This window comes from Barbus barbus (genome assembly GCF_936440315.1).
Source record: "Barbus barbus genome assembly, chromosome: 30".
NCBI lineage: Eukaryota > Metazoa > Chordata > Actinopteri > Cypriniformes > Cyprinidae > Barbus > Barbus barbus.
Window position 1 is genome coordinate 18,321,097 of NC_136758.1, and position 14,032 is coordinate 18,335,128.

A 14,032-nucleotide genomic window follows, 5' to 3' on the forward strand; every position below is an offset into this window, starting at 1 on the left:
TATAGACACCACATTGGCCGATTTTAATTTATCAGTGTTATATTTGGTTAATGCTCACTTCCCTTATTTTACACTGTTAGCTGAGCCTTTATCTGACAAGTTGAGCCTTAAAACGCTAACAATACTTAGATGTTAATTTTATTTACTGAAGATTACATTTGTTTTTATATTGTACATTATATTGTTATGCCTAAATTGCCAAATTCAAAATTATAGTTTCTTTTGTCAGTGATTTAAAAAAAAAAAAAGTGCACTATCATTTGGGGTTAGTAAGATGTTTTTTTTAATGTCATTCCATCTCGTGTGATCCTTCAGAAATCATTCTAACATTTTACGATCATGTTAAAAACAGTTGTGTTGCTTAAATGTAAACTGATTTTTTTTTTTTTTGATGAACAGTTCAAAAGAACAGCATTTATTTGAAATGTAATTTTGTAGCAATGTAAAGACTTTAAAGTCACTTTTGATCAATTTAATGTATCCTTGTTGAATAAAAGTGTTAATTTCTTTAAAAAAAATCTTACTGACCCCAAATATTGAACTGTATAAAATATAGATTTTTAATATTGGCTATTTGTTAGTTAACGTGAAATATTTTTGCTTTTGAGGAATTGGGCAGAATTTTAAACCGTGATCCTCTTTTTCCTCTCTTTCCTTAAATATTTATGTCATTTTAAGAGGGTTTCATCGTTTTGAGTCTTTTCTTAAATCGAAGCTTCCTTTTGAAACAAGGTCAATGCTGGATGCTCGCTCTCTCCTGGCTTCCTGTTTGTGCTGTTAAACTTTCTTGAGTTGGGAATGTAGAATGCATTTCACTATATTATTGCTATTATAATGCAGTCTATTATACATATATGAAATGGGGGACTTCTATTGGATTTCCAGGTTGATGAGGATATTTTTAGATTGACATACATGATGCAAATCCCTCTGATGGGTTTAGGCACAGCACTTCAGTAGTCTGAAGCAGATGTTAGTTCAGGCAGCTATTTAGGGCTTAGTGCTTCATAGTAAGTACTAGTGAAAATTGAGTCTTATAATTACAATGATAAAAATATCTTGATCGTTACTGTGGGAATGAGTATCTGACTAGTCTATCCATATAATTGTCCAGTCTTCATGCTGTCTCTGCATATCTGTAGCTTCCTGCAGTCATTAGATTAGAGCGCATAGACATAGAGGAAAATATTAATCTCATAACAAAGAGGAGAGGACATGGATATATAATCCTTCCTTCTCATCTCTGTCGTCCCTATTGCTTTTGATTTGCCTCTCGGTCAGTTTTACCCCCCTTTGTCCGTTCATGCCATCCTGTCATATCTCTTCTGATGTTGATAAAAACATCAAACTAGACTCACACCAGCTAATGATGGAGACGGGAACTGTTCCGCTACACTTTAATTGGTTGCTCAACGGGGGGAGTCATAGAAACCAGTGCTGAATGACCAATGAGGTGCTTGCCCTCCTCTGTCGGCAAGCACCGCTTCTTTCATCAGGAAGAGGTTCAGTCACCAAGAACGGCTTCGCCTCCAGTTTACATCTGAGAACTTGTCGCTGATGCAATGCCACGACAATCTGGCAACCACTGTGCCCTCTTATGCAGTTTTGGGGATTTTAAGAGCAGCTTCAACAACAGTGTGATTTGATTAGAGTTTGGGAATCCCTTAGCTTTAAGTTATTCAGTATTTCATCTACCGTAATTGCAGCATTAGCATGTTCACGTTTGTCTCGTTTTCTTTCCCTGTTTGGGAAGTATTTGCTCAACCTGGCAACCCTGCATCTACACTGTTGGGCAGCATGAAACTAATCTGGCAAAAACTTGCTGTTAGCGCACAGCTGTGCTATGTTTGGATTAGGCCCAGAATGAAACAGGAAGTGAGGATTAACTGGCCTGGGTGGCAGGTTCTGCATTTCTTTAAAAGAGCTAAACAGCCCTGAGAGAAGTACAGGGGCTGCACTATTTTTGTCCTTTGACTTTGACATTTTTAGCAAATATAGCTGTGTTCTGAGATCAAATCAAAGTAGTCTGGTATTATATTCTGTATTTAATACATTTAGGCCAGTTAACAGCATTTGTGGCGTAATATTTATTACCAAACAAATATTGAGGTTACACTGAAGCACTTTTAATGTATGTAAATGGGGCCAATGTTCAAAGATTCAAAAGCAGAAATGAGAGAGCACTTCAATAATTCTGTTAGAACTTTATGCATTATTTGAACTTTAAAATTAACATTAGGTTAATGATAATCCCATTTTGTAAAAGCATCTTAATGATCTTATGAATGGTTCATCCATTTTATTTATTATTTTTTAAATATTCCATAGTTTTTAATTGGAATGTCATAACTTTTTTTTTTCTTCCAATTTTTACATTTTTATTTTTCCATAATCTTTCCATAATCATTTGCATGTATGTTACAATACGGGAGAAAATATATCGCTACTTAGTACCACAGCTTTCAACACTGATGTTGTTTATTTGTGCCTATACTATTCAAACATTTAGTATTTCAACATTTACATACCAGCCTCATTCACTTTCACTGTAAGCAACTCAGATTTTTACCTTTTTAATAAAGAAAAGGATAGACAAGTGGTAATTAACAATGCCACAAGTGCTGTCGATTGAGCTTAACTTGTGTGGAACCACAAATAATCCTTTAATGTCTGTCATGCTCAAACATTATGGTTGTCTGTTTGTGGACAGCGCATACTCGCTCCAGTGTCAATAAATAAACACCGCTCCTTCAGGTTTCTATGATTAAATCCAGGAGGTTACCTGTATAAATGTAGACACTGAACTGATGTCTCAAAGTCTCCGAAGGAAAAGCTCAGCACTGTACTTATAGAAGAGCTGCGCCAGATACAGAGTGACAAGAATTTGCAATGTATGGGTGTTAGTATTCAGTGTGTGTGCGCTTTTTCATTTTAAAGAGCGCTTGATTAGACAGAATCCCAAGGGGAAAGGATTAGAGGATTATGGCGTGTTTTCCCCAGAGACGATCGGCCACGCTAGACCAGGCTAACATCCGTCACAGCCAAATTAATATGGGGCTCAGATAACAGACACCAACACTTCTCATATCAGCGCCAAGGAGTGTGTCCTCTCCATGAACCCGGCTTACTGTCACACATCTCATATGTGCACAAAGGCGATCATAAAGAGGTTTGAAATGGCTTCGAGTCGACCCCAGATTATGAAAAACTCAGAAACCTTCTCAGTCTTTGTTGATGTGACACATTAACAGGTCATGATATAAACACACACACACTAATACCCAATGGCAAACACACACAGGGATAAAGATAACGTGTGAATGTGCAGTCATTCCCAGCTTATACGTTTTTTAAATCCACAAAAACATCTATAGGAGCCAATAACTAAAGAGAACTGATCATGAAGACACCCAAAGCATAAAAACAGGAATTTGAGTTATTATTGCTGCATAGGAAATAGGTTGTCATTAAACAACAAATCACAGGACCAATAAAGCTGCACATTCAGATTTATAATGCAAAAACTAAACCTCTTTTTTTTCAGTTTTTTCTAACTAGCCATGCTTGTCATGTAGGAAAAAGCTTCACCTGACAGTTCTCCACCCCTACAGCTGACAATGACACGAAAGGCAACAAAGTCTCAAAAGTCGAGAGTTTGTTGTCACGAGTAAAGGGATGAGAAATCAATGAATGAGTCAGTTTTATAGCCAGTGCTAGATTGGCATTGTGTAAGAGAAAGGTGTGTTGATGTGATACTAGTGCTTTAATCAAAATAATTCTCGTTTGCACTCTTAAGCTGATGATACACTGGGCAACTTTTTGAGCAATGCTGCTGGGCAACTTTGGGAAATGTTGCTGTCAGCGGGTAACCAGGTGAGATACAGGGCCCATGACTGATCTAAAATATCCAAATAGAAATTCGGAAAAGTGCCCAAGCAATGTTGCTCAAAAAAGTTGTCCCATGTATCATCAGCCTTCTAAATAAAGGTTCCAGCCTTATAAAGTTTTTTTTTTTTTTTAAAGTGTTGCCATATAAGCAGCATTTGGTTTCCCCAAAGTATCTTAAAGTCAACAGTTCCTGAAAGAATCCTTCTTTTATTGTGATGAATTTGTAGTAATCTAAAAAAACAATGTCCCATTATGAAGATTTTTTGTACAAGTTCCATTGATGTTAAAAGTTCTTAATGGAACCACAGAACCAAAAACTGTGTACACCATACTTTAAAGGTATAATTTTCATATGTCCATAGCAGGGTATGAGCTTCAGTGATATTTATCAGTGAGAAAAGTGTGTATATTGTCCTCTGGTGCCATCTGTCAGTAACAAAGCAGAAGTAAAACATCCCATAATTCACAGCAGGAGCTCAACCAATAAGAGCATGTCAGAAACTAGGTCACACAGCTGAGAGTCAGTCTGTGAAAGAATGTGTGGCCGCAGTGTTACGTAAGATCATCAGCACACAGCGTCTCAAAATCAGACTTCCTGGCTACTAAGAAACTTATTTTTGTTGTTCAGGTATGAAAGGGTTGATCACCTTTCATACCTGACATTTATCGGGTACCTCAACTGTAATCGTTAAATGTCACCTTCCTGTGAGTTTCAGAAAAAAAAGATGATGCAACATTGTGGTAACACCCAAAAAGAGAGCGTGTGCTCACTCGCGTGCAGTTTCTGCGTATAGAACGACTACAGCAGACAAAAGGTCATGCTGAAAAAGGTTGGTAGTAGCTACAAGGTACCCAAAATTTTGTCTGCCATACAGGTTTAAAGGAAGGTAGATTGTTTTACAGAAAGCCACAGTACCTCACATTATACTTCAGTATAATTTTAGTATTGAAGACAAGCTAATATTCTCTAAAACAGCTTTTGTGTAACCTGCAGATGTCAATTTGGAATTTAAATCAAACCTAGAAATCAATCATTGTACATATTAGTTCACTGGTGATTTAACTTTGACATAGTGAGTCATTTATAGTACTGGCACTTAAAGTTCCACTTGTCTCAAGATCCTGTTTTTGGAGAACAAGGTGTTTCTAGAAACCGTTATGAAATGGCATGCATTGCCCTGCCACGTCCTGGGTTCACACAGTGTAATGGAAGAGAATGAAAATTAGCAATAAATTGTATTGTAGCTGGAATTTTATTGAACAACTGTTGTAAATCACATGACCAGTTCCGTTGCAATAGGTGGTACAAAAAAAATCTGTGTTGCACCGTTAACATACTGACAACCACCATAATAATGCAGGTGATAAAAGAGAAAGTCACAAAGCTCATCACACATAGCTTCACCACAAGCAGTATATAAAGGTGCACTGTCATTCATACAAACACAAAACACCATTGTGGTTACACACGATACTTGATGCAATAAACTTTCATTAAACAACAGAAGATGTAACAAAGCCCAAATGTACATAACTGATAACAAAAACTATTAAAAAACATGATTATTTAAACAAAATACTTTCAAATGTGGAGAGTCACGCAGGGAATTCTGGGAATATCAGTTTACAGTTTTTGACTAAATTATAGGGGAAAGGGAAGTGGTGTGTGGCCAAGTATGGTGACCCATACTCAGAATTTGTGCTCTGCATTTAACCCATCCAAGTGTACACACAGTAGTGAACATACACCCGGAGCAGTGGGCAGCCAATGATGCGGCACCCAGGGAGCAGTTGGGGATTCGGTGCCTTGCTCAAGGGTCTCACCTCAGTCGTGGTAATCCCTGCCGGACCTGAAACTCGAACCCATGACCTTCGGGTTAAAAGTCCGACTCGCTATCCATTAGGCCACGACTTATACATTGATTTGTTATTTTTACTTCTAAAAACTACAATGAACAGCATTTTACTGTAAAATTACATGAAAGGTCTGGTTAGGTCTTTTACAGTTTTTCCCTGTATATAGTATAGGAACTCACTGTTAACATATTAACAGTTTTTAACAGTTAACTATCATATACTCAGTTCAATGTGTATGTGACGACTTATTGTCTCGAGAACGGCTTGGACCAAGATTGACCGGTGTCCTGACATTTTATCCTACGTCCGTCAGATTTTCCTTCTCAAGCTGAACAACAATATTTAATGTATTTGCATTACTGTAAGGGGAAGGTTTAGGGTTGGGGTAGATATAGACGCTAATAAAACACAATCTAATAGGTAGAAAAAAATATTTATTGTTGGTTTCCGGTAGCTGTATCCCACCGCGAATATAACACGTAATTACTGTATTTGCATTACTGTAAGGGTGGGTTTAGGGTTGTGGTAGGTGTAGACATTAATAAATCATGATTTAACAGGTAGCTTTTTTCGTTGTCGAATTGTACTGCCTACTGTTTTAATGGGAGGTAGGAAAATCTGACAGCAGGGTAGCACAAATCGACAGAACCGGTTTTGGTAAGATTCGGTTCAAAAGAACAATTAGACACCACCCCTACTACTTCCGTTTATTCTCAACTCTACGTTTTGGAAAATGAAACTTGGGTGTTTTTGACTGCGGGCTGCAGTTTATCACTACTAGACCGTTTCTTTGTGCCTGTTACTCTTCAGACATGTATGTCTACAATCTCGTCGTATTTCTGTGCTGTACGGTAAGTAAAGCTTTAAATCACATTCAGTTTAATGCTGTATATAATACGGCACACTAATATATAAAACGCCCTACATCGACAACAAGACAGACATGTATGGAATTGGTTTGTACTATATTTGTCGATTGCTATTTTAAATATAATTCAATATAATTTAGTGTAAAATACTGACGTATAAACATACTAAACATTTATTGTTCTTTCACTTTCGATTTCGTTTTGGCGCTTAGTTTAGCGTTTTATGGTCGGTTTACCAATCTTATGGGTGAGAAAGCGTGCCTTAAAATAATTTCAACTAGAAAGCGTAGCTTTAATTTCAGATTTGATCTGTTAAGGGCAGTTTTTCCCTTGTTTTAGGTGGTAACTTTAGGATTGACAGAAGGCAGGCTCCGGCGCACGAGAAGCGACGCCTGTGAGTATGGGACTTTCCAGCATGAGGGAAACACTTGCTGCAATTGTCCGAGAGGTAAGATCTAATATATACACACATACACAGTATTGTCAGCGAGATAGACTTTGTTTCTTATTAACATCGAAAGTGTAGCGTTAGGGTTTGGATAGGTTTACATTCAGCAGGGCTTTATTTGTCTGATTGTAGATCACTCTTATTACGTGGCTACCTAACCAAAAAAAAAAAAGAAAAAGTCCTATACTGGCATATAGTTGGCTTGACGTTGGACGTTCGATATTCGCATATTTAGGGACCGTCTCTAAAGTTAGGCTACATGCGATATTGGTATACTACGGTGGCCGAGAAGTGCAAAACAAATCACGATTCTGAAAACAAAATAACAATTCAGAAAACATTATAACAATAAGAAAACACAACGACAAATCAGACAAACCGGAAGAGGTAGGTATAGTTTGAGACAGCCCATTGGTTTGGGGATAGATTACTCATCGCTGACTGGACGAGACATTTGTCAATCAAGGTGTGCAGGAAGAGCCAAAACAAGAACAGTAGAGTCAATTTAACCATCAACCCCAGTGGCGCAGATAGAGTGTGTGTCATCGTGCTTTTGGATGCGATTGACCCGGGTTCGAGTCCGCCTTTTGCCAAACTTTTTTCCCCTCCCTTTTTAAATCTCGTATCGCATCGGAAAGGCATTTATTTTCAATAAAAATTAGGGAAATAATCCAAAAGTTGAAAATAAAGTATCGGGTAGGGTTAGGATAGGTGTAGGGAGAGCTTTAGTGTACCAATAAGGTGGCATCAATTTGAATTAAAATGATAATTTACACTCAGTACGTTATTATTGCATACTGGATTTTTTTTAGTACAATACTGAGGTGCAGATAATTGCCACTATTTGCAACAAGTAGTATACATAGCACAAAATCCTGCTATTTTTACTTAGTGTATATAGCATCTATTGCTATTTTGCACTTAGTTAAATAGCCTCTATCGCTGTTTGCACAGTGCAAATAGCTGCTGCATAAAAATATACATGCATGTACATTTACAACACTGTACTCTGTATTATATTTCCTTTGAATCAGAATACAAAAAAACTTGTTAACGCTTATGTCAGGGTGTTTCTAATACAGTGTCGGTAAATTTTGTCAAATAGCGATAGCAGCTAATGTATTTACACTAAGTGAAAGTAGCAGGATTTTGTGCTATGTGAAGTGAAGTGACATTCAGCCAAGTATGGTGACCCATACTCAGAATTCGTGCTCTGCATTTATCCCATCCAAAGTGCACACACACAGCAGTGAACACACACACACCGTGAACACACACCCGGAGCAGTGGGCAGCCATTTATGCTGCGGCGCCCGGGGAGCAGTTGGGGGTTCGGTGCCTTGCTCAAGGGCACCTCAGTCGTGGTATTGAGGGTGGAGAGAGCGCTGGACATTCACTCCCCCCACCTACAATTCCTGCCGGCCCGAGACTTGAACCCACAACCTTTGGATTACGAGTCTGACTCTCTAACCATTAGGCCACGTTTTCTTATTGTAATAATGTTTTCTGAATTGTTATTTTGTTTTTTAGACTTGCATTTGCGTTTGTAATTTGTTATTTTGTTTTCAGAATCGTGATTTGTTTTGCACTTCTCGGTAGTATACACTTTTCTAACTTCAATAGTAAATGAGCACAATGACTTAGTCATTAAAACAACTGTAAACTGTACATCTAGGTGTCAATTATAATGCACACCTTTTACATTTTTGCTAGTTATTAAAAACTACTGTAAATCATTTGTTAAAAATTTATAATTCTATTCTATGGCCTCAAAAGCTAATTTAAAGCTCAATAGCATTTGAGCAGAATGACTTACAGTTATAACACAAACTGTAAACTGTTCATAGGTGTCAACTATAATGCACACCTTTTACATTTTTGATATTTATTAAAATAAACTGTAAATCATATGTAAGACGTAAAACCTAAAGAGTGGATGCACCTGTCTCCTATTTATACCCGTATGCACGGGGAGTGGCTCAGGTATGCAAAATCCACCAGCCAAGTCAGAAATGATTGAGGCTCCCAATCGCCTAGATGAACAGTTTGCAATTTGTATTTGTATTATGACTGCAAGTCATTCTCCTCAAATGCTATTGAGCTTTCAATTATGGCATATTGTGCATTTGAGCCCATTCGGTAGTGAAAAATAGCAATTTTTACACATGATTTACAGTTTATTTTAAGAAATATCAAAAATGTAAAAGGTGTGCATTACAGTTTACACCTAGATGAACAGTTTACAGTTGTTTTTGTGACTGAAAGTCATTCTGCTCATATGCTATTGAAGTTAGAAAAGTGTATACCAATATCGCATGTAACTCTAGAGACGGGCCATAAATATGCGTATATAGAACGTCCAACGTCAAGCCAGCTTTATGCCAGTATAGGACTTTGGTTTATCGATGAATTGCAACCTGAGTTATTTCTTTGGATTACTTAGATAACATTTAGGTACAGTTAGTAGTGTTCATCTATTCTACCTGATTTTTGTTTTCATAATTGTATATTCCTGCAGAGTGATATGAGACACGAAAGTCAGTATGTTGGGTAAACGGAGAGGCAGTTTTAACACGTCTACTGTCCACTGACACGTGCCACTGTAAACCGGACGTGTCACTGAGCACAGTGGCATGTGCGTCAGATGTCGTGCCACTTAATGTTAAAACTGCTGCTAGGTAAACGGAGAAATAAAACGCTCAACACCCAGTAGATTTTTGAGTGTCCAATGACCAATCAGGATCAAATATTTCAGACAATCATGTAAATAAGAAGGAACCATGCTCTGGAGGGTATATACAAATGTGTGTATTTGTATGTTACAGGTTTCCGGGTCTTAAATCCCTGCACAGATATAAATAAAAGACAATGTGTGAGGTGTGAGGATGACACCTTTATTGAATACAACAACAGTGAGAATGAATGCCATCCTTGTAAAGTCTGTGATTCCAATGGTAGGTCTTAACACCTGAACCTTGTTAGTTTTGACAGTTAAATTGTGATTTTCTGCAAATCTAATTTTTTTTTGTTATACTATCTATCATGAAATTTAACAAATTGGCAGAAAATAATCAAGCCAAAAAGTCACTTATGCCAGAGATTGGGCTGTTTTCAAAGGGTAGTATTGTGCTTCTTGAAGCCCAAATGGAAGCATAGTCAAACTCCTTTTAAAAATTCTTACTTTTGCTTTCTCTCCTTCCAATAGCAAACATGGAAACAAAGGAGAGATGTTCACCGTCTTCCAACACTGTCTGCGGGTGCAAGGAGAATTATTATTGTGAAAAGGGTGACCTGTGCAAGGCCTGTTACCCCTGTGACACGTATGTAGTCAGCCAAAAGCCCTTTTCTCTCTGAAAAGAAGGACAGATGTCTGTGTGCTTAGAAAGTTAGAATGGAAATTTCTGTAAAAAGCTGTGTGCATGCACATGTTACTCCCATTCAAACCAAATGCAATCTATGCTAAAAAAGACTCAGTTTGGGGAAAATACTAAAATGATCCTGACATAAGTTAACTTTATTTTTTTCTTCCTCATTCAAGAAGACAAATTATAAAAGTAACAAGAATGCTTGTGCTTTACATAATACATTGCAATATTAAATAATTGTAAACCTGGTACAGCTGGTCTAAATACAATGTTTTTTCTTTTCTTTTCATGGAGTGTTTCTGCTCATGTGACTTAAAAAGGGGTGTGCTAACAGTTCCTTTTTCAGCATTTTTATATTGTCTTAATATATATTGGTTTTTAATTTATTATTCTGTCTTCTCTCTGTTTGCCTATTGTTTACCCAACAGGTGTAAGAAACATGGAGTGAAACAACAATGCACAGAAACCGAAAACACTGTGTGCAATGCCAATTCCACAAGAACAGGCAAGTGCTGTATATGTCATTGTATATGTTAAAATGTGTTCTAAGAACACTTCTGTGTACGCACAGTATAAGCAATAACTGAGAAAAGTCGTCTAAAGCTTATGCAGTATAAACGCCAAGTACATTACAGATAATATCATTGCTTATTTCAGGGGTCATTGTAGCTGTTTTGGTGTTGCTCATACTTTTGGCTGGTGTTGGTGTGGTGTTTTGTCTATGGAAAAAACGCAAGCTTTGTTTTAAGGATGAACAGAGCAAAAATGAAATGATCCCTGAGGTAACATCTCGTATTCTAAGCTTTCATTGCACCCTTGTGGTGTTACACTGTAACTGCATGTTAATTTTTTTATTTGCATTTTCAAAACTTTTGTGCTGATGAATATGCTTGTATTTTCCCCTATAGGAACGCCTTCACCTGAATGGTATGTTTGGTAGTGAGACCTATTTGATATGTTTGCATGTTTTTTTCTTAAATATATCATATATCAGTATCCTCCCTTGAAATGGTCCTTTATTTTCATGAAATTTATTAAATTCATGTTCAGTTCATTCATTCATTTTGATTACCAATAATGTAAAAAGTAATATTAGCTTTTTACCCAGTTATTTGTTGGTAAATAAACTCTTTAAAATAACATTAAAATAAATGCATGCCTAATTTGATCCCCTATAGATGGATTGTTTCTGGAGAAAATTTGACATTAGATCACAGTTCAAATAATAGCAGGATAATAAGCTTAAATCAGTGCTGTCTTCTTTTTCTGTGTAGATTTAGACCTGAACCCTCACCTATCAAAAATTGTTGATGTTCTGGGCTGGAAAACAATGAAACGTGTTGCCCAGCGGAGTGGCATGCGTAAAACTGACATTGAGGAACATGAGTTTAATCACCGTGACGATGTGAAAGAACAGACCTACGCACTTCTGGAAGCTTGGTACCAGAGAAAAGGTTTACATGGAGCCTACCCAGCTCTCATCAAAACTCTTTGTGACATGAACGAAAGAAGAACAGCAGATGAGATCCAGAAAATTATTGAGAAAGAAGCAATAGCTCAGCCATAGACTGAATGAGAGTTGTGAACTAGAAATGTACATTAAATTATAACTTTGTCTTGACATTAGATGTTCATATTTCATATTGTGAAAACCAAGTTTGAAAATACCAATAGAAGAATTTGAATTTCTTTTACCTGTCTAAATGATGTTGATCAGTCCAAACTAAAATTCGAGATATTAATTGTTTGCTATAGATGGGGTCATTGACAGCTGGCAGCATAATAATCAAAAATAGGTCATTTTAGACTGATCTGTAAACAAAGTCAAACAATTCAAGTAATTCAGTTTTATTTTGGTGTCAAATGCCCTTTTGTCTCAGTATACCTCCACTCTGAATTTATTTAGTAATTTAATATTATTTTTAATGATTTCTTTAATGAAATTAAACTGTTAGCGCTGGGTTACTTCACTTGAAATGATGAAAGATAATGTTTCAAGTAATTTGCTGAGGATATCTTGTACAAAATAAAATTTTGTACAAATGTGACAGTCATATTCAGAGCCACAATGGCCCAAACTCAACCAATTTACTTCAAATTTTCCCAATTAGTCCAGCATAAGGGCAAAATCATTTTGCAGTTTCACAAATGTAGTGTTTTTCAGCTTTCCGATAAGACTATCATAGATTTGTTCACTGCCAGCTGGCAAAATGATAACCAAAAATAGGTCATTTTAGATGGATCTCAAAACAAAATAAATCAGTGTCATTCAGTCTCATTTAAGTGTCAAATTTTTCTCTCTGTATATTTGTCTCTCCAACTATGGAGCTTATAATATGACAAAACTATTTGAATTTGAATTGTGTCAATTTGAATTATTGACAGGTGTCATTTAACAAAACTGAATATAATGTGGCACTTAACATAGTTCTGAATTAGAATTTTTTTAAACTTGAATAATGAACATTTGAAATTAAACAACTGAATTTTTTTATGGCAGTTTTTTTTATAGACATGTATTTTCAAACAGCGGAGTTTTTTGTTCTGAATTCTTTGAATGCAAATATCCCGTTTTAAAAAATACAGCTTCAAGTTTTCATGATGAAGAAGAAATTCGGAACATTAAATTGAATATTTAAAATTCAAAGCCAGAAATTCAGATCGTACAGAAAGTAGGTCAGAGGTCATCCACAGGGAAGAGTAGATGATCTCCGAAAAGTCGAACGAAGCCTTTACTGCGACCGGGAGGGGATATGTTCGGTTCATTTAGGCTAGTTTTGTCCTGGCCACAACATATTAACTCGTGGGAGTGTGATAATATGTTGGGGCCACCATATATATATGTATGTGTGTGTATGCCTGGAGCGGTCTTATAGGGCGTCTATCTATGTCTTTGGGAACAACATCCATTTCTCGTGGCCACGAGTTTAATGTGTTTAATGTGGTCAGAAGTTACAGTGTTAATTTTTTTTCTGCTGTAACAAAATGATCGAAATGACGGAATCTATCATTTTCCTGTCAGATTTTCACTCTAAAGACAGCAATCTTGAACAGACTGTATTATTGCTTTGTCTTCTGGGTAAATTCATAAAGCCAGAACTATTCATTGTAAAGCTAACTTTAGAATGTTTTCATCTGATGTAAAATCTCTTTTTACTTCATTTAAGAATGTGTCCAAACCTTTGAATTCAAAGGCTTCTAAAACATTAAACATTCTTGAATCTGTTGTAAGCAGTGGTGGAAATGGCCGATATTTACTGGGGGGGACTCTAACTTGGGGGGGGGGGGGGGGGGGTAACAATGGTAATTGTAGATTTCCTTTCGGATGTATTTTATCATAAAAACATTTATAATCTATGAAAACATTTATTAAGAACTTATGTCATATTTTCTCTAAACCTTCTTGTACATTAAGACAGGCACCTGCAATTCTGCCCAAATTAAAGATGCGTTGTGTTTGAATTTGTGCATCTTATAATATAATTATTATTAATCACCTCTTGTGTTTAATAAAAAACAAACAAAAAAACATTGATTAGTGAAATGAACTAATGATTTCATAAAATATTAGAATGATTGTCTCTCATTGGCCTGATTAGCTAAGCC

At 36.4% G+C, this 14,032-nt stretch overlaps 1 protein-coding gene across 2 annotated transcripts; it reads left to right on the forward strand.

The window, feature by feature from the left end:
• The first annotated feature begins 6,276 nt into the window (after positions 1-6,276).
• On the forward strand, positions 6,277-13,934 carry fas (Fas cell surface death receptor). Of its 2 annotated transcripts, XM_079385590.1 has the most exons (8): positions 6,277-6,596; positions 6,954-7,062; positions 9,887-10,015; positions 10,267-10,381; positions 10,855-10,931; positions 11,084-11,208; positions 11,335-11,353; positions 11,701-13,934. In XM_079385590.1, exons 1-8 carry the CDS (start codon positions 6,558-6,560, stop codon positions 11,991-11,993), a joined length of 906 nt encoding a protein of 301 aa, XP_079241716.1. In that variant the 5' UTR covers positions 6,277-6,557; the 3' UTR covers positions 11,994-13,934. The 2 variants fall into 2 exon arrangements, with proteins under 2 accessions (XP_079241716.1, XP_079241717.1); XM_079385591.1 differs by lacking the exons at positions 11,084-11,208; positions 11,335-11,353 and having other exon boundaries at positions 6,441-6,596; positions 10,855-10,935; positions 11,678-13,928.
• Positions 13,935-14,032: the final 98 nt, after the last annotated feature.